This window comes from Carcharodon carcharias, chromosome 19 (genome assembly GCF_017639515.1).
Source record: "Carcharodon carcharias isolate sCarCar2 chromosome 19, sCarCar2.pri, whole genome shotgun sequence".
Classification (NCBI taxonomy): Eukaryota; Metazoa; Chordata; class Chondrichthyes; order Lamniformes; family Lamnidae; genus Carcharodon; species Carcharodon carcharias.
The window spans coordinates 74,265,339-74,287,293 of record NC_054485.1 but is presented as its reverse complement, the minus strand read 5'-3'; the positions used below and the strand labels follow the sequence as shown (position 1 = coordinate 74,287,293).

Sequence of the window (21,955 nt, the reverse complement as noted above, 5' to 3'; positions counted from 1 at the left end):
GACTGTTTTCTCCAGACTGTGGAGTAAAAGTATAAAAGTTTGACCCTCCCAGTTTTGACTCCATCTCCCTTACTGGTGCTGAAGGGCCTGTCCTCCATTTAGACCTGCCCCAGTTAAGATTGTAGATCTAAGGTGCTCCACTCCATGGCCCAGTCCTCAAATCATTTCTCTCCCTCTTGAAGCTGTCTGCTTGCCATTCCTTTCCTACTAGATTTCTGTTTTGTCTGGTGGTGAGGGGCATTTCTTTCTGACTCGAGGTAAAATGGGACAGATTGTAAGAGACCCTCTGTGAATCTGACATCAGGTCATCAGATGGTTTTACACAGGGGCAGCGTGTGGATGAGAAATAGGTGGGGACTGAGGATAGACCCTTGGTCAGACTCCAGAGCGATGGGGGTGGGAAGATTAACCATTGCAAGAGATTCTCTGGTTACAACTGAAGAGGCAAAAGTGGGCCAAGCGATAACAGTCCCACTCACTGGACAACAGAGAAGAGTTGGAACATAAGAACTAGGAGCAGGAGTAGACAATTCAACCCCTCAAACCTGCCCTGCTATTCATTACGATAATGGCTGATCTCATTTCGGCCTCAACTCAAATTTCCCGCCCTCTCCCCATAACTTTTCAACCCATTACTAATTAAAAATCTGTCTAACTCCTTAAATTTATTCAGCGTCCCGGCACCCACTACACTCTGAGGTAGTGAATTCCACAGATTCATGACCCTTTGAGGAAAGTAATTCCTCCTCATCTCTGATTTAAATCTACCCCATCCCTTAGCTTATAACTATGGCCTCTCATTCTAGAATGCCCCAGGAGGGGAAACATCTGCTCCCCGTCTACTTTGTCTATCCCCTTTAGCATCTTATATACCTCAACTAGATCTCCTCTCATCCTTCTAAATTCTAGCGAGTATAGGCCTAAACTGCTCAATCTCTCCTCATAAGACAAGCCCTGCATCTCTGGAATCAATCTAGTGAACTTCCTCTGAACCGCCTCCAGTGCATCTACATCCTTCCTCAAGTAAGGGGACCAAAACTGGGCACAATATTCCAGGTGCAGTCTCACCACTGCCTTGTACAGTTGCAACAACACTTCCCTATTTTTATACTCTATTCCTTCAGCAATAAATGCCAAAATTCCATCTGCCTTCCTTATTACCTGCTGTACCTGCATACTAGCATTCAGCAATTCATGCATGAGGACACCCAGATCCCGCTGCAGTGAAGCATTCTGAAGTTTCTCTCCATTTAAATAATAAGTTGCCTTTTTATTCTTCCGACCAAAATGGATAACCTGACACTTATCCACGTTAAACTCCATCTGCCAAATTTTGGCCCATTCACCTAACCTGTCCATATCCATTTGTAATTTTCTTATTTCTTCATTGCAACTTACTTTCCCACCTATTTTGGATAGTGTGGTCAGGCATGTCAAAGGCTGCAGAAAGGTTGCTTCTCTCTCCATAGATGTTGCCTGACCTGAGTGTTTCCAGCTTTTTCTGAATATATATCAGATTTCCAGCATTCACAGTATTTTGCATTATGTTCGAAGAGCTGGATGTGGGCACTTCAGGGAAGTGTAGACTATGGGGTGATTTGATAGAAGTTTGAAAATAACAAGAGTTTGTGTTCATGACTTCATGTGGACAAATTATTTCACTTGGATAGGTTAGGGAGGGCCAAAGGTCATATTTGCAAGTTGTGCAAGAGCAGAGTTACAGATTCATCAATCATTACAATTAGCAAGGCAGGTCAATAATGCTATTTTTTTTAAACAATTCAAACAATAGCTCTGGGGTCCATTTTTGAGGAATAAAATTGAAAAGCAGAGAAGTTATGTTGAACTTTTATAGAACCTTGGTTAGATCACACTTGGAGAGCTTGCACAGTTCTGATCTCCAGATTGAAAAAGGACATAAAGGAACTGGAGAAGGTGCAAAAAACATTCATAAGGATGATATTGAGAATTGAGAGATTAGGAAAGACTGAACAGGTTAGCATTCTTTTACCTAGAAAAGAGAAGGCTGAAGGATGACATAATAGAATTTTTTAAATGATAATTTAAATAATGAATTATAAATTTAAGAATTTGGGGATAAATAGAGAGAAGATGTTTCCACTGGGATGTCCAAAACTAGGAGCCATAAATATAAGATGGTCAATAATAAGTCCAATGAGGAATTCAGGAGAAACTTCTTCACCAAGAGAATGATTAGAATATGGAACTTGCTACCACAGGGAATGGTTGAGGCAAATAGTTTCGATGCATTGATGCAAAGCCAGTAAGTACATGAAGGAGAAAGAAGTAGAAGGATCTGCTGATCAGGTGAGATAAAATAGGTAGGGAGAAAGCTCATGTGGAGTGTAAGAACTGGTAGAAAGCAGATGGGCCGAATGATCTGATCCTGTGCTTTAAAAACTAGCATCAAAGCAAAAAATGCTGGAAATACTCAGCAAGTCAGGCAGCATCTGTGGAGAGGCACAGAGTTAACGTTTCAGCTCGAGATGACCTTTCATCGGAAACTAGGTTGGATATTGGTCGGTCTTTGTTTTGTTGCAGGACAACTGCTACTCTCACCAACAACCCATCACCACGCCCCTGTTCTCACTGCCCCATGACTCTCACTGGTTTCCTCTCACTGCTCCTGCTCTGCTCTCACTGCCCCCACTGCACAAACTGCCAGCCCCCACTGCTCAGCCCCTGCGCTCACTGCCACCTCTGCACTCGCTGCCCCCTCTGCATTCACTGCCTGCCCCCACTGCTCAGCCCCTGCACTCACTGCCCCCTCTACACTCACTGCCAGCCCCCACCACTCAGCCCCTGCTCTCACTAGCCCCTCTGCATTCACTGCCTGCCCGCACTGCTCAGCCCCTGCACTCACTGCCCCCTCTACATTCACTGCCAGCCCCCAACACTCAGCCCCTGCTCTCACTACCCCCTCCATTTACACAAGCAAATGCCAACAGCCCACATCCTCCCAAGGGTCCTGCAGTTGAACTGTCCCCTGTGTTATTCCCACCAAGTTGATCACCATGGTGTCAATCTCCAAGCGACAGTCACTTCCCAGGCACAGGTCAAACTCTCAAGTCAGACTCACTCGCCGAGCAACAGACAATTCACAAACACTGGCTCAGTCTCCTCTCCCACTTGCTTCTCTGTTCCTCCTTCCCGTGCTCCTCTCTCTCCTGTGCCCCTCTCCCCCATGCCCCCCCCCTACCTCTGTGCCACCCTCTTCCCCCTTGCACATACTGATTCCGCAGTCATCATCATTGCCTTGGATGCTGTGGGTCTTCCTCTTCTGATCTGCCGTCAAACACATCCAAGGCTACACATCCCACACTGATGAATTGATTCGCTGTTTTGCACTCTGCCCGACCATCTTTTCCATTGCTGCGTGGGAAGATGGGGAGCTGTCCCTTCACAGCATTGCTCAATTCAGACTCAGAAAAGGTTGGGCAGTGAAACCATCATCTGAAAATTGGTCAGCTCAAGGGAACGCAATAGCGAACACGGAGCTTTGATGTCAAGGGAGCTGTGACATAACATCAGATCTGAAACTGGTCAGTGGTGTGGAAACTTCCATCAAAACCAGCCTTTCTGAAGGTTCGGCTGTGGGTGATCGGTTGGGGTGAGGCTGGGAAGAAGTCTGAGTGGGCTCCAAGTGTCAGCTTCAATCATTCATCGAGCCTCATGAACCACTGACTCATTCCTACAGGTGCAAGGCTGTTTAAGTGTGAGGAGGGCTTCACAGGTTCATACAATCTCCCAACACGCAGGTGCATCTATTGTCCCATCTGTAACAGAAGGACAGCTACATGGGAGGGAAACCTTTCAAGTGTGTGGTGTGTGACTGAACCTTCACACACTCATCGATGCTCCTGAATCATTGTTGCATCCACACTGAAGAAAAGCAGTTTAAGTGCAGGGCATGCAACAAATCATTCTCAAAGTCGTCACAGCTCCTCACACACCAACGCATTCACACAGGAGAGAAACCATTCACATGTGACATGTGTGACAAATCATTCTCACAGTCATCAAAGCTTTGTGTGCACCATCGCATTCATACAGGAGAAACCATTCATGTGAGAGGTGTGTGACAAATCATTCTCAGCGTCATCGACCCTCAGCAGACACCAATGCACTCACACAGGGGAGAAACACTTACAAGTGTGAGGTTTGTGAGAACGTTTTCACCCACTCCTCAGATCTTTTGACACACCAGAGGACTCACACAGATGAAAAACCTTTCAAGTGTGAGGTTTGCGATAAATCATTCTCACTGTCACTGATTCTCCGCAGACACCAACGTATTCACACCAAGGTGAAACTATTCTCATGCGAGGTGTGCAACAAATCATCCTCACAGTTATCAGTCCTCCACATACACCAACGGACTCACACAGGAGAAACCATTCGTGTGTGATGTATGCAACAAATCATTCTTGCGATCATCGAATCTGCATTTCCATCAGAGGATTCACACAAACCATTCACATGCGATATGTGTGACAGATCATTCTCAGTGTCATTGGACTTCCGCAGACACCAATGCACTCACACGGGAGAAATCATTCACATGTGAAGTACGTGGCAAATCATTCTCAAGGTCATCAAACCTCAGGCTCCATCAGAGGACCCACACTGGTGAGTAACCCTTCAAGTGTCAGATTTGTGATACAGCTTTTATGACATCTTCGATACTTCTGGGATACCAGAGAATTCTCAGGGAAGATACTCTTCATGTGCGATGTTTCTGATGAGGCTTTCACCCACCCCTCCGATCTCTTGAAGCACCAGCAGATTCACACTGGAGAGAAACCATTCAGGTGTGAGGTGTGTAACAAAGCTTTCACACAGTCATCTCCTGGTCCATCAATGTCCTCACAATTGGGAGAAACCCCCAGTGTGAGTTCCATTATAAAGCCTTCACACAGTTGTCAGACCTCCTGGAATATTAGTCAACCCACATGGGAGACAAACCCTACTAGTGTGATGTGTGCCAGGATTGTTTACCTACTCTTCATCCCCCAGCCATACACTGACATCTTCGCACAGACTTGGAGCTGGGTCACCGACTACCGCTGCACTGAGAGTTGTCCGACTTATGGGAGCTGTCATTCCAAAGCACTGTCTGTCTCAGCAGTGTCTGTCTCGAATCTCTCCAAACATCACTCCAATCGTTCCGAGAAGGCCAATTGAAGCGCTGACCAGGTTAACAAACATCCCCAAAAGAAGACATCAATATGCAGAGAAGTTCCTCTATAAACTCAGCATCCTTTCAATGCAGCATCAGACACAAGTCACTCACTGATTCGCACTCTTACCAAGAAGGCAATCAATACCAAGAGTGAACAATTGTCACCCTTAAGAAGAGAAACACCATCCTCTGAATGGAGGTGATTTTTGTCCCTTTGGCCTCGGTCTATAGATGGCCCTAGTGACTTCAAAAAAGATTTGCAAGTCATGATAATCAACATATTATTGGGTTTCTCTTCCCACCACATGTCCTTTATCTCCTGGACTTGTCTTTGGGTGTCAGTCTTGAGCTGCTGAAATGCTGCCTTCTTGAGTTGTGACCTTGTGTTGTTCCGCCAGGCAATGAAGGCTGATTGTTTTTGTTCCAGGAGGTCACATATTTGAGTGTCATGTTCACAGAGCCAATCCTAGTGATGATGCTCGAACCCAGTGGCCTGGACACAGGAGTTTCATACAGCTGACTTTAATTGATCTCATTATTCAGGAATTGAGTAGGATGTGTGAAGATTTTCCAGATTGGTCATGAGCTGCACTTAGAATTCCTTTCTTTGGTCAAGCTGTTTTGGGGCTGAGACATTGATCTTGTTCCTCTCGGACTTCTGGCCCTTGCGATGTCTTGGTGCTGGGGGGATGTTCATCACCTATCGACCAAGTCATTGATCTTTCCAGCCATCATCAGTCCCCCATAATGCCAGAATTGTCCAGATCTATCTGATTTTCCTTTTTATTATTGGATTTTGTAATGATTGTTTATCATTGTTTGCTGGGCTGCATCAGAGGGCAGTTCAGAGTCAACCATGTTGTGTGGGACTAGAGTCACATGTAGACCAGACCAGGCAGTTGTAGCAGGTTCCTTTCCCTGAAGGACAATATTTGATTATTGAGGACAACCTGAAACTTTTCATGTTTTTACTTTGATTCTATTCCACTAATTCCAAAATTTATTCAATTCACCTCCACAACATGGGGTGGTTCAGGTAAATAGCATAGATACCTTTAAGGGGAAACTAGATAAGCACATGAGGGAGAAAGGAACAGAAGGATATGCGGATAAGGTGAGAGGAGGCTTGTGTGAAGTATAAACTACAGCATCGACCAACTGGGCCAAATGGCCTGTTTCTGCACTGTAATTCTATGTATGTAACTTTCCATGGTTGGATTTGAACTCACAATCTCTGCATGGTTAATCCAGCACAAGAGCAATTCAGCTGCCATATCTGGAGACACATTTATTGAAATGTCTTTTAATGCCTTCTTTAAAGATTTTACCTGAAGGCCTCAACCTTTTCCAAAAGACTGGGCTTAGATTTGATAGTTTTGTCCAGTGCTGTGGCTGATAGCCGAATTTGGGATGTGTAGTCTGAGTGAGTGGTGTATCTAATTTCCCAGAATAAACTAGAACCCTTCAATCAGGATAAACCAGAACCCTTCAATCAGCTACACTGAAGCAATATTTCCCTTAGATTCCAGCACTTCCTGCCCAGCGTGTTTTCTGCAAATAATTTTGGAAAACAAAGGGACAAATTTCAAAATCTCCATTCAATTAACATTTTCCCTGAGTATTTTTTATATTAAACACATACCCTAAGAGTAAAACTGGTCTTCACCAGCATGACTCAAACTCAAACTCATGGTGAATTGATAGCCAGTTATACACTCCACCCGACTGTTTTTTTTCCATTGCCCTCAGGGTGCCTGTGATACTGGGGGCTGGGCAGGGGAAAGAAAGTAGCCACGTTGTCTGCTTCTGGTCACTATCCAGTGTCCCTGCTGGAAACAGAGGGTGTGTGACAGTTAAGTGAGGAAAAGATAGGATTTGAATCTGATTCCCACATGCGGAATGGCAGATTGACACTCATGTGAAACAGTCTCTAACAGGGGAGTCAGCCCCTTCTGCGAAGGAGGAGCAGGAGTTGGAGGAATTCATGTTTCTTTATCCTATTCTACAGAAGGATTGCACCATACTACAGCATCGAATACAGAGAGGATGTACATTGCAGATAGATCCTGATCATCACCCAAGGAACAAGTGCACAACTATGGAAAGACATCCAGTTCCTTCACAGCATTGCACAGAGAAGGTTGGACAGTGAAACCATCATCTGGAATTTTGACATATCATCAAATCTGAAACTGGTCAGTGGTGTGGAACCTTCCATCAGGACCAAACTTTCCGAAGGTTCGTCCGTGGGTGATCGGTCAGGGTGAGGCTGGGAAGAAGTGTGAGTGGGCTCCAAGTATGGTGAAAGGTTCAATTATTCATCGAACCTCATGTACCACTGATTCATTCCTACAGGTGAGATGCTATTCAGATGTGAGGTGTATGTGAGGAGGTCTCCACAGGCTCATATGATCTCCTAAGACTCAAAAGTGCAACTGTCTTGAGCACTGTTAAGACAAGGGAACCTGCATGGCAGAGAAACCCTTCAAGTATAAGGTTCGTGATGAAGCTTTTTTGGCATCTTCAAACCTCCTGAGACACCAAAAGAACCACACCAGGGACAAACCCTTCAATTGTGATGTTTGTGAGATGGCTTTTACATAGTGCTCTGATCTCCTAAGGCCCCAGAGGGGAGACATCATTTACGTATGAGGTGTGTGACAAATCATTCTCACAGTCATCGACCCTCCGTGTACACCAACACATTCACACAGGGGAGAAGCCATTCCCATGTGGATTATGTAACAAATCATTCCCGAGATCATCGCAATTCCTCATGCACCAGCAGATACACACTGGGGAGAAACCATTAATGTGTGACACATGCAACAAATCATTCTTGAACACATCGTGCCTCCATCAACACCAACGCATTCACACAGGGGAGAAACCATTCATATGCACGATGTGCGACAAATCATTTTCACAGTCATCGAACCTCCGGGCACACCACCACATTCACACAGGGAAGAAATGATTCTCTTGCAAGGTCTGCAACAAATCATTCTTACAATTAATGACCCTCCATGTACATGAACGCATTCTCGCTGGGAAAAACCATTCATGTGTGGTGTGTGACAAATCATTCTTGAAGTCAACGACCCTCCGCGCACATTCACATAGGGGATAAACTATTCCCATACACATTATGCAACAAGTCATTCTCAAATTAATTGCAATTCCTCAGGCACCAACACAGACAAACAGAGAAACCATTCATGTGCAAAATGTGCAACAAATCATTCTTAAACTTATCCCTCTGCGCACATCAATGCATTCAGACAAGGCTGAAACCTTTGAAATGCAAGGTGTGCAACAAATCATTCTCGCAGTCATTGAACCTCTGTGCTCACCATCGCATTCACACAGGAAAGAAACCATTTACATGCAAGGAGTGCGATAAATCATTCTCAGTTAGTGACCCTTCACAACCATAAAAGCATTCACACAGGTGAGAAACCATTCACATGCAAGCTGCATGACAAATCATTCTCACAGTTAATGAACCTCTTGGTGCATTGGAGGATTGACATGGGAGAAAACCTTCAGGTGTGAGGTGTGTGACAAGACTTTCATACAGTTAGCAGATCTCCTCGTCCATCAATGCACTCACTGTGAGTTCTGTAATAAAACCTTAACACACTTGTCGGACCTCCTGGAACATCAACGAACCCACATGGGAGACAAACCCTTCCAGTATGATGTGTGCCAGGATTGTTTCACCTACTCCTCTCTTGCCATACACCGACGTTTCCACACGGACTTGGAGCCAGGTCACCTGCTTCCATTACACTGAGAGCTGTCTGTTGTTTACATTCCAGAGCTCTCACAGAGGAGCAGAGTCTACATCAAACCTCTCCCACAATCAGTCCAATCGTTTCAAGAAGGCCAATTTAGATCACCAGATCGCCAAACATCACCAAAAGCAGACATCAATATGTATAGAAGTTCCTGCTTTTGCACAGATGTCACTGTGTCTCTGGGAGGATTCCCTCAGTTACAGGAAGTAGGCAATTCAAGAGAATGTGTGTCAGGATTTTCGCTGCTGTGGACAAGAGGGAAATACCTTGATCATTTCTGCAGCGTGATTTATCCTTATCTGTTGATGACCCTGGTGTCTGCAAAAAAGATTGGCATGTCATGATGTTCAGCATATTGGTGGATCTCTTGGGATTTTTCTTCCCACCACATGTCCTTTATTTTCCGGATTTGTCTTTAGGTATCAGTCTTGAGCTGTTGAAATGCTGCCTTCTTGAATTGTGACCTTGGGTTGTTCAGCCAGGCAATGAAGGCTGATCGTTTTTGTTCCAGGAGGTCACATATTTGAATGTCATGTTCATTGAGCCAATCCTGATGATGACGAAGCTCGAACCCAATGGTCTGGGCACAGAAGTTTAGTACAGCTGACTTTATTTTGATTCCACTGTTTGGAAATTGAATTGGATATGTGAAGATTTTCCCGATTGGTCGTGAGCTGCACCTGGAATTCCTCTCTTCGGTCGGGCTGTTTTAGGGCTGAGACATTAATCTTCTTCCTCTTGGACTTTTGGGCCTTGTGATGTCTTGGTGCTGGGTGGATGTTCATCACCGATTGAACAAGCCGATGATCTGTCCAGCAGGCATCAGTCCCCCACATGGATCTAGCGATACAGACATCACTTAGAGCTTTGATTTGGCTTTAGACCTTCCAGAGGAACCTCCAACATGGTATTTGTTTCCAGACAACCCAAGAAAAATATCAAGAACAACACCAGGACCTCTTCATTACATTCATTAATGTGACCAAAGCATTTAACTCAGTAAATCGTGAGGCTCAGTGGATTGTGCCCTGACGATTTGGATGTCCAAGAAACTTTATCACAATCCTGCAATTACTTCATGATGATATGACTGCAGCTGCTTTGGGTGGGAGATCTGAAACAGAAGCCTTCACATCCAAACTGGTGTCAAGCAAGGCTGCGAGATAGCCCCCATTCTACTCATTTACCTCGGTCACTTCTGTGCCAAAACTAAACTGACCACCATAGATACACATGATCTACAGTTTGCAAATGACTGCAGTGTCATTGTGCACTCTGCAACAGATTTGCAAGCCATTCTTAATGTCTTCAATTCTGTGTTTGTATAATGGAAACAAGCTCCAACCTCTGCCTCTAAACTTCAATGTCATTTCTGACCGTCGGAATTGGGAGCCGGACAAAAGCACAGGATTTTAAAGAAACTTCTGTCTGTAGTATTCTGAGAGAGTTTCCCCTGATGTGAGTGTGTGCGTGTTAGTAAAGTGAGCCAGCTATCAGGAGTTGGTATGCAGTAGAATTGGACCCTGCTTTAGTTGATGATGTGAATTATAGACAGATCCTCTTCAGGTGATGGGTGTTTGACTAGTACCATGAGTAATGTTTCTCCTGTCTGGAAGGACTATTATCCTGGAAATGGCGAGGGAGTGGGTGTGAGCCTCTACAGATCTGAGTTCCCTCAGCCCATCAGACCTCAATGTAATAATGGTGTGATATGCTCACCTTACACTCTCCCAAGATTCATTTCATGTTCTGGCAAAGTTCTTGAGTCATTTTCAAATGATTTAGTTTTTTGGTTGATTTAGTGTTTGTTGTGAGCCGAATATTGTGTTGTTGTTTGTCTGCTGTTTTATCAATCTTCTGTATAGATTTAAAATGCGCAATTAATTCTTTCTTTTAATTAGCCCAAAGGACCTGATTTGTCAGCGTGGTGTGTTCCTATGAAACATTTATGAGCATACAGTATGAGAGCTGTAATGTGAGAACCAGGGACTTTACCACCTTCCACAGCTTCAGGAACCCAGACACAACGACAACACTGACACATGCAGCTCTAACTAGTTACCAATTAACTTACCAGCTGGAGGATCATCAACTTGGTGAAAGACGCTCTTTGGTCTGCCCGAAACTTGTTGGTTTTCCAGCGCAAAGAGTTGTCCCCGACCGAGTATTGCAGACTGGCACATTCCAAGGTCCAGGACTACGTGCTGAGGGACACAGTTAAGTTTGGGGCAGCCGCCACAAAGGCTCAATGGGGAAGGGTCGCTGCCTAAGACCTTTCTGCCATAGTGCACTGAGGGGCTGGGAACTGTAAAGAGCCCCTCAGGCTGTACAGCTGAAAATGAATGTCTGCCAATGATTGTAATATTCATTGTTTGTACTGATACACCTTGTGATTCATGTTGTAAAAGTTGAACCTGATTGTATTTTTGTAATGGTGATTTTGAAATGGTTCGAAATGTTTTTGAAGATTTAAGAATAAAGTATATTTTTGCAAAAAAAAAAGTTACCAATTAACTTACCAGGGCCACACAAATAATTCAATTGGTCAGACACATTTAAAAAAAAATTTGCTTCAGTAAAATCTTTGGCAAATGTGCAGCAAGCTGAAGTGCAGAGTTTGTGGCTGAGAGTTTACACTAATGTGTTGGTTTTATCAGCATAATCCAACTGAAACTGACCACATCAGGAAATTTAAACGTAAGTTACACCAAGCGTAAATTGAACTGGTTGCAATCTTAAACATTATTAAACATCACCAAAGAAGCTGGTACCAACCACAGAAATGACCACATCCCCAGACAGGAGTAATGAGAGTGGTGAGCTTCTGCCGATTGCGCCTGCTTGAAGCGGCTCTTCAAATTACACTCAGGGTTTTTTGGCGTTCAGGAACCAACAGTCATTGATATTCATGATTTAAGGAGGAGAGAGGGATAGGAGAGAGATAGAGAGCATTGAGGAGATTAGGAACAAGGTCCATCTTCTCTGGGACTGATGCCACCATTTCATGCACCACACACTGAGGAGGAGGTGTTGTTTATTGACACTTGTGTCTCTCTGACGCAGCTCACAGAGAGAAGCTAGTGGGAAGAACTGTTTCTGCTACTGGCTACACCTGGGGGTGGATCACAGTATTCCCCAGAGAGAATGGTCACAATCATCCTAGTGAACTGCATGCTGAACAATATCACTCTCAAACAAGGCCTAGACTGGGAGAGTCCAGGAGAGGAACCAGGTAAGGTGAATGGACTGGGACATCCTGGGAGAGGTGAATGGACCGGAACATCCCAGGAGAGGTGAATTGACTGGGACATGATGGCAGAGGTGAATGGACCAGGAGAGGAACTGGACAAGGTGAATATTAAGCCTCAGAAATTAGAGCTGAGGGGAGCTGAACCTCCACAAGAGGCAGCTTTTGGACAGGGCAGGGCTGTCAGATATCAACATATTGGGGGGGCATACTCAGACAATGAGTCCCACCTCATGCCCCACTGAGCTCCCATCCCCAACGGAGAGTCTAACAAAATGTGGGCACTGCGATTTAAACAGAGAAGATTCATTACAATCTCCAATTATTAATTTTTAACATTAAATAGAACTGTCCAGTTCCAAAAATACAGATAAATGACATTTTTCCACCTTTTACTATATATTAAAAAAAATTAATATTTCATAAACATTCTTATAAACAAGACTGGAAATATTTATTTAGAAATTTTCACTAATTGGAAAGTAAAACATTTTGTTTTGAAGAAAGTGTAGTCATTCAAAAAACGTTAGCCAAGTGCAAACAACCAAATAATTACAGGCAGTTGACTTGATGACGTTCGAGTTACGATGAACGGCACTTACATTTATAAATGGACATCCTGTTTTGACTTTCCCACGCTGGTTTCGACTTTATGACATCACGCCAGCGAACAGGTTCAAATGATCATATGAACTGCCCTTCTCCCTGACTCGACGCTCAGTTGCTGTTCCGATGCAATAGGTACAGTACTATACTATATTTCTATATGTAGTTTTAGCTTACATTGTGATTTTTTACGTCAATATGTTTGATATTTACAACATAAATACATGAATATTGCTATATTCTCATCTATAATTGATTGAGTACAAAATTCTGGGTTATTTTGGTGAAAATAAGGTATCGCACCTATGTTCAGGAACCAATCCCCCATTTATAGCATTGTATTTATGGGAAAGTCGGTTCCGAGTTACGACGTTTCAACTTAAGACGCGGTTTTCAGAAACCAATTGTGTCGTAAGTCTGAGGACAGCCTGCATTCAAAATGTGAAATCAACTCTGTGCCACCTCTGCCCTTGGACAAGGAGGAGAAAGTGGAGGTGTCAGAAACAGGAAATAAACACTCCACTTCTCACCAGACTCCTCGCTCGGCCCCTCATACCCAGACCAGCTCCTCTCCCTGATACCCCCTGCGCTGTGTGCCAGGCACTGTGCTCAGTGAGTTGCCCTGCTGTGTGATTAGGAATGGAGATCCAATGGGTTCTGGGACTAGGATTCACTGCTTCTCACTGCCATCTGTTTCTTGACAGAGAAGCTGCTGCCTTGACTCGAGGACTGAGGGTCTCCATGCAGCTGGTGAGGGCTCTGGCAGGGATTGGGAAAGGACATGGGGTCAGGTGAGGGGTGAGGGACAGAACGAGGGGTCAGGCAAAGGTTGTAGGACAAAACGAGGAATCAGGCAAAGGGCATAGAACAGAGTGTGGGGTCAGGAAAGGGAGGTGGCATCAGGCTAACGGAGAGAGGCTGACAAAGATGTCTGGTGATGTCTCGGATGAGGGATCATCTAGAGGGGTCTGGCAAGAAGGGAAGGATCATTCCCAAGCCAGTCTCCCACTCGCAGAATCACTCTCTGAGCACTGGGTCAATCTCCTCTCCCCTCTCTCCTGTGCCTCCTCTCCCATGTGTCCTCTCTCTCCTGTAACCCCTCTCTCTTATACCCCATCTCTCTCCCGTCCCCCACTCTCCTGTGCCCCCCTCTCTTCTGTGCATGTGCTGATTTAGCCATCACTGCCTTGGATGCTGTGGGTCTTCTTCTTTCAATGTGCTTGCATCTCAGGTAGTAATCCAGAGATTGTTACTTTTGTAGTTCAGATATTTAATTTGGTCCTGAGCTGTTCTTGCTCCCTCAGCTTCACTTGTCCTATCTATGTTGTTGGTACCAACATCAACCATGGCACTAGATTCGTCCCTTCTCAATCCAAGGCCGTGATTTTCAGGTCCCACCTGTGGCAGGACCCATCGTGGGTTGGGTGAAAAATTTGGCAAACAAGCAAAAAGTCCATTGACTTGTGACAGGAATTTCTGATCCCACCTGAAAATCCTGGCCTGAGTGTCTCTCTAGTCCTGAGGAGATATTCTTAACCTTAATTTTCCAGCTTCTGTTCCTCACAAAATTCAAACAGAGATTAAGCCTCACTTGCCTTCCACATGGTCAATGATAATGTTAGGGTTTTACTCTGCTTGCAGTGCAGCTCTATCTGACTGTCATTTACTTTGACTAACTTCTCTCAACAAGCTGCAAACCACACGAGGTCCAAACTGCAACTAAAAACCTCTCCCAGCAAACACCCAGATAAATTGAAACCAGAAAGCCTCCTTCAGCTCCACCCATCTCCATGACAACATAGCCTGCTCTGGGCTGTCCTCAAACTGACCATTAAATTAATTCTCCCTTATTTACAATTTCTTCTTTGACCTAATAAAGGGCTCATTGAATGCTTTTAAACTAATTTAGCTCTAACTCCAAAAACAAAACAATCTCTCTGGACTGTCATTACTGCAAGGAGTGCAGACGTCAAGCCTCCAGCTTTCCAACTAAGTATGCCCACCTGCTGCTTTATTGCTCTCTCTATTCTGATCTTCTTAACCCACAACCTAGAAGTTATATTCCTAAAACTAAAAATTATATTCCAAAAAATATGAGCCATGAACTAAGTATTCACAACACTCCCCACCTGAAGAAAATGAAAATATGTCACCAAGTGATGTGCTTTCGTTTATACCATGTAGATTATTACACTTTACAATATGTTGTGTTTCTTAACAATTATCTGACCACATGCAATACACACAATAATCATCCTATTGTCCAATCAACTTCACAAGTTCATCAACTCTCTGTTCAATTCCATGTCCAGTTTAAGATGTGAAATATTACTTTTTGTGATGTTTTCTTCTTACAATATTTATTGTTCAAAGTTATATCTCCAAAAGAAGATTTTTCATTCTTATTCACAAGTGAATTTTCAAACTCAGGCTTTAAGACAGTCTGTGCAGGTTGGAACTAATTAGTTGTTCCAAGAATGTCATCTGCAATTTTTTTTCTTTGATCTGATGAACCACTTGCATGCAAAGTGGTTCAGTTTCTTATAGTTAGAGTACTGCTTTCCCCACGCTACACACTTTCCCTCACAATTGAAGACTCACTCCCCTGGGTGGATCCTCTGATGGAACAGGAGATCTGATGAACTCAAGAAGGATTTGTCACACACCTCACCTGGGAAAGGTTCCTCTGTGTGAATGTGTTGGTGTGCACAGAGGGACGATGAGGTCGAGAATGATCTGTCACACGTGAATGGCTTTTCCCCAGTGTGAACACGCCAATGTTTCAGAAGGTCCCATGATTCTGCAAAGCTCTTGTCACACACCTCACACTTAAATGGCTTCTCCCCAGTGTGAACGTGTTGGTGTGCACATAGGGACGATGAGTGTGAGAATGATTTCTCACACACCTCACACGTGAATGGTTTCTCCCCAGTGTGAATGCGTCGGTGTCTACGGAGGTGCGATGATTGTGAGAATGATTTGTCACACACCTCACACTTAAACGGCTTCTCTCCAGTGTGACTGCGTCGATGTTTCACCAGCGTCGATGACTGTGTGAAGGCTTGATCGCACACCTCACACTTGAAGGGTTTCTCTCCTGTGTGAATCCTCTGGTGTCTCAAGAGGTGATAGGTTTGGGAGAAAGCCATCTCACAAAATTCACACTTGAAGGGTTTCTCCCCTGTATGAATCCTTTGGTGAATCAGCAGGGTTGAAGATCTTGCAAAAGCTTTATCGCAAAACTCACAATTGAAGTGTTTCTCTCCTGTGTGGATTGTCTGATGTAGCTGGAGGCTCCTTAAGTTTGTGAAGACTTTGTCACAAACCTCACACTTGACCTCTTCTGCCCCAGTGTGAATGAGCTGGTGTTCACGAAGGTTTGTTAACCACGAGAATGATTTGTCACACACCTCGCACTTGAATGGCTTCTCTCCTGTGTGAATCCGTTGGTGTGCACGGTAGGCTGATGACTGCCTGAATGATGTGTCACACATCTCACATCTGAATGGTTTCTCCCCTGTGTGAATGCGTTGGTGTTCACGGAGGGACGATGGCTGTGAGAAGGATTTGTCACACACCTCACACGTGAATGGTTTCTCTCCTGTGTGAATGCGCAGATGCACACGGAGAGTCCAGGACTGTGTGAATGATTTGCCGCATACCTTGCAAGTGAATAAATTCTCACCTCTCTGAGTGCATTTATGTACACGGAGGTTTGATGACCATGCGAATGATTTGTCACACACCTCGCACGTGAATGGTTTCTCCCCTGTGTGAATGTGTCGATGTTGCACAAGTGTCGATAATTTTGGGAAGGCTCGGTCACACACCTCACACTTGAACCGTTTCTCTTCCATGAAGCGGCCCTTGTCTTAATAGTTGTATAAGAGATGCACCTTGTGTGTTAGGAGATCGTATGAACCTGTGGAGCCCTCTTCCCACACCTCACACTTGAACAGCCTCTCACCTGTCAGAATAAATCAGTGATTCATGAGGCTCAATGAATGATTGAAGCTCTCACCACACTTGGAGCCACTTACACTTCTTCCCAGCCTCGCACTGACCGATCACCCACAGCCAAACCTTTGAAAAGGTCAGTTCTGATGGAAGGTTCCACACCACTGACCAGTTTCAGATCTGATGATACGTCTAAGCTCCCCTGACCCAACCGATTTCCAGATGATGGTTTCACTGTCCAACCTTCTCTGTGTTGAGCAATGCTGCGAAGGGACTGGATGGCTTCCCACAGATGTTCTTTGAAGGTCAGGATCTATCTGCAGTGTCTATCCTCTCTGTATTCTCTGGTGTAGTTTTGGTGGAATCCTTCTGTAAAACAGGAAAAGGAAACATGATTTCCTCCAACTCCCTCTCCTCCTTTGCTGAAGGGACTGACTCCTCAGTTAGAGACTGTTCCACAGCGAGTGCCAGTCTGCTATTCCCCTGTGTGGGGGATCAGATACAACTCCTTTTTCCTCATTTGACTGTCACACACCCTCTGTTTCCAGCAGGAATACTCACTGGATAGTGACCAGGAGCAGACAATGTGGCTACTTTCTTTCCTCCGCCCAATCTCCTACCCTCCCAGGCACCGTGAGGACAATGGAAAAGACAGCTGGGAGGAGTGTAAAATGGGTTCTCAATTCTTGATGAGCTTGCGTCGTGCTGGTGAAGACCAGTTGTGCCCTGAGAGTTTGTGTTTCATATAAAAAAAACACTCAGGAGAAATATTCATTCAATGGAGTTTTTGAAAATTCTCCACTTGGTTTCCAAAATTATTTGAAGAAAACACACTGGGCAGGAAGTGCTAGAAGTAAAGGAAAATATTGCTTCAGTGTAGCTGATTGAAGGTTCTGGGTTATCCTGGGAAATTAGATACACTGCACTCGCTCAGACTGCACATCCCAAATTCAGCTATCAGCCACAGCACTGGGCAAAACTATCAAATCCAAGCCCAGGCTTTTGGGAAAGGCCGAGGCCTTCAATAAAATCTTTAATGAAGGCATTAAAAGAAATTGCAATAAATGCATCTCCAGGTCTGGCAGCTGAGTTGCTCTGGAGATTACAGAGATAGGGAGGGACAAGGCCATGGAGGGTAAAACATGGAGGAGAATTTTAAAATTGAGGTGTTGCTTGACCGGGACCCAATGTATATCAATGAGCACAGGGGTGATTGGAAAATGGGCCTTGGTGTTAGTTAGGAGTGTTGGAGGAGCTCAAGTTTGCAGCGCAAGATCTGAGAATAGAAAGGAGAGCATTGGAATAGTTGAGTCTAGAGCCTGCCAAGTTAGGGATGAGGGTTTCAGTGGCAGATTAGTGAGGCAGGGTGTCCCTCCTGTGAGTGGAACTTGCACCTCTTCCTATGCACGGTGTCCCTATTCCTGACCAACACAGGGAAATGACAGTGAGAGGCAAAGATGGTAATGGAGAACCCTTCATAAAATCATACAGAATCATAGAATAGTACAGCACAAAAGGATGTGCTGTACTGTCAGAGGTTCCATCTTTCAGATGAGATCTCTCTAAGGTGGGTGTAAAAGATCCCATGGCACTCCTTTGAAGAAGAACAAGAGAGTTAATCCCTCAATCAACACGACTAAAAAATAGATTATCACGTCATTATCACATTGCTGTTTGTGGGAGCTTGCTGTGCACACATTGGCTGCCACGTTTCTGACATTACAACAGTGATCACACTTATAAAATACTTCACTGGCTCTGGTGGTTGTGAAAGGCTCTCTATAAATGCAAGTCCTCACTTTCTTTCTTTTCTGAGGAGGTTACAGAGATAGGGGGTAGGAGGTCTTGGAGGATTTGAAAAGACAGGAAACATCCAGGTTCCAACACACAGACAGAATTGACCATTCACAGCCCACAGGATAATAACCAGCTCCCAACACACACAGAACTCAACAATAGGAAATCAATAAGAATCCTCAGACACTCTGCACCTCCCAGATAATTACACCTCACCTTCTCATATTCAGTAATGACCCATCAACAAAACTCAGCCTGTAAATCAGAAGGGAAATGCTTCCAATAAACACACTCAATATCCAACACACAGCTCCAGTCAAACAGCTCAGCACAAAGCACCCAGTAAACAGCTCTCTCAGCTGGATCTTCTCACACAGCATAAGGGGCATTTCCACACCTGATTCCCCACAGGATAGTCAGACTGCCTGAACATTAGTGTGGATATTATGTGATGTAATTATTATAAATTCTGTTCCTTCACTCACCATCTCCTCACTTGGTTTTCAGTCCCTACAGGAAGTGAACCAGCTGTGGAAGAGGAAGAGGAGAGAATGGGCAGAGTGGGTGAGCTCTCTGATTGACGTCTCTCACAGCCAATCCAAATATTTCTGGAGTAACATGAGTTTCCTGAAGCTTGGGAAACTGACCAGTGAAATGGAGGTGACTTTGAGCAGCAAATCAGGTGGGGATTTAAACTTGTCATTGTCCCATCAGAATAAAACCTCACTTATTGCAACTGCTGTCTCAGTACCTCTGTGAACATTTGACTGTGTGTTGAGATCTGGATGTTGCCTGTCTTTACAAACCCCTCCAAGACCTATCATCACCCTCAGAAAAGAAAAGAAAGACTTGCATTTACATAGAGCCTTTCATGACCGCCAGACGTCCCAAAGCTCCTTACAGCCAATGAAGTACTTTTGAAGTATAGTCACTGTTGTAATATAGGAAACATGGCAGACAATGTGCACACAGCAATCTCCCAAATTATGTTAACACTCCTGCAGGGCACTAGGTCCATTGAACTATGTTAAAGGTGCTATATAAATGCAAGTTGTTGTTGCTTATTGTTGTGTTAAAATGTCAGAAAGTAACCTGTCGTTTAGTAGGAACAGCATGATTCCCCTCATGGTTCACCAGCCAACTGACTCACGTTGTGAAGCAGTCTCCCAGTGAGGGGGCAGACTCAATGTAAAGGGAGATCAGATTATAATCTATAACTGGCAGCAGAGCAGGGTAGGAATGGCTGCACACTAGTCCAAACTCAGTGTGTCAGGGAGCACTGAAGGATGCACCTTCAGGCTGCAGTCCCCCTCCCTGCATGGATGGGATGGGGTGTGGGGTTGAGGGTAGATCCTGATCTCAGTGCAGATAGAGGGGAAGTAGTGGGCAGAGAGGCAAGTGGCAGAGAGGGAGCCAATGCTGCTCCTGACATCTCGATCTGCTGGTTTGATGATAATCATGGAATGAGGGCTGTGCCAGGCTGTGAGATTGTGGTGGAATACAATCCTGCTGCTGCTGATGGCTCACTGCACCTCATGGATACCCAGTTTTGGGATCTGTCCTTAGTCTACTTATCTAGTGATGATTAACATGGTGAAATACTCATTCATCAGTTGGGAGGGGACTGGTAGTTTTTCTTGAACTTGTTTGACCTGAAGCCATGAGATTCCATGGAGTCAATTTTAAGGACTTCCCCAGCTGCCAGTGAGATGGGACATACCCAGGGAAGGGGACGGAGGAGTCTGAGATGTTTCCAGATTGATACGAATCAGTGAGTATCACTGCTACTTGGCCAGTTTGTGGGGTAGCTCTCCTCAGTTGGGTACTTGTCATGAGACCTTGGTAAGAGAGGCTTTACAGATTTCACTGTAATCTTATTTTGACACAATGCCAGGATTGTCCAGATCTATCTGATTTTCCTCTTGATATTGGACTTTATAGTGATTGTTTATCATTGTTTGCTGGACTACTTCAGAGGGCAGTTCAGAGTCAAGCATGTTGTGTGGGACTTGGAATCACATGTAGACCAGACCAGGCAGTTGTAGCAGGTTCCATTCCCTGAAGGACAATATTTGGGTTTTTAGGACAATCTGAAATTTTTCATGTTTTTATTTTGATTGTATCCAGCAAAGTTCAAAATTTAATAAATTCAGTTTCTCGACATGGAGTGGTTGAGGTGAATAGCATTGTTGCCTTTAAGGGAAAACTAGATTAGCACATGAGGGAGAGAGGAACAAAAGGATATAATGATAGGGTGAGATGAAGAGGAGTGAGAGGAGTCTCGTGTGAAGCACAAACACCAGCATCAACCAATTGGGCTGAATGACCTGTTTCTGCATTGTAATTCTATGTATGTAACTTTCCGTGGTTGGATTTGAACTCATAATCTCTGGATTGTTAATCCAGCACCAAAGCAATTCGGCTGCCATACCTGGAGACATATTTATTGAAATCTCTTTTAATGCCTTCTTTAAAGATTTTTCCTGAAGATCTCGGCCTTTCCCAAAAGACTGGGCTTGGGTTTGATATTTTTGCCCAGTGCTGTGGCTGATAGCTGAATTTGGGATGTGCAGTCTGAACGAGTGGTGTATCTAATTTCCCAGGATAAACCAGAACCTTCAATCGGCTACACTGAAGCAATATTTTCCTTAGCTTCTAGCACTTCCTGCCCAGTGTGTTTTCTACAAATAATTTTGAAATGCAAAGGAAAGAATTTCAAAATCTCCAATTAACCACATTTCTCCTGTGTTTTTTTATAGTAAACACATTCTCTAAGGGTAAAACTGGTCTTCACCTGCACGACCTGAGCTCATAGTGAATTGATAGCTGTTTTTACACTCCACCCAACTATCTTTTCAATTGCCTCATGGCGCCTGGGAAGATGGTGGTTCTGGGGGCAGGAAAGAAAAGAGACATGTTGTCTGTTCCTAGTCACTAAAAAGTGTCCCTGCTGGAAACAGAGGATGTGTGATAGTCAAATGAGGAAAAAGGATTTGCATCTGATTCCCCACACAGGGGAATAGCAGACTGGCACTCACTGTGGAACAGCGTCTAACTGAGGAGTCAGCCCCTTCAGCAAATGAGGAGAGGTAGTTGGAGGAAATCATGTTTCGTTTTCCTGTTTTACAGAAAGATTGCACCGTAGCACACCAGAGAATACAGAGAGGATAGACACCTGAACATCACCCAAGGAATAACTGCACAACTGTGGGAAGACATCCAGTCCCTTCACAGCATTGCTCAACACAGAAAAGGTTGGACAGTGAAACCATCATCTTAAAATCGGTCGGGTCAGGGGAGCTTTGACATATCATCAGATCTGAAACTGGTCAGAGGTGTGGAACC

The 21,955-nt window shown here is 44.4% G+C and overlaps 1 protein-coding gene across 4 annotated transcripts in view; it reads right to left on the bottom strand.

The window, feature by feature from the left end:
• Positions 1 to 12,686: 12,686 nt before the first annotated feature.
• Positions 12,687 to 21,955, bottom strand: part of LOC121291529 (zinc finger protein 235-like) — a 31,333-nt gene continuing 22,064 nt past the window's right edge. For 2 of the 4 annotated variants that reach the window (XM_041212859.1, XM_041212860.1), the window contains one exon: positions 12,687 to 17,182. In XM_041212859.1, the coding sequence (XP_041068793.1) occupies positions 15,454 to 16,713 (1,260 nt within the window). In that variant the 5' untranslated portion in view covers positions 16,714 to 17,182 and the 3' untranslated portion in view covers positions 12,687 to 15,453. Of the gene's footprint in view, positions 17,183 to 19,095; positions 19,123 to 21,955 lie in introns of those variants that run through there. The other 2 variants (XM_041212858.1, XM_041212861.1) reach the window with 2 other exon arrangements.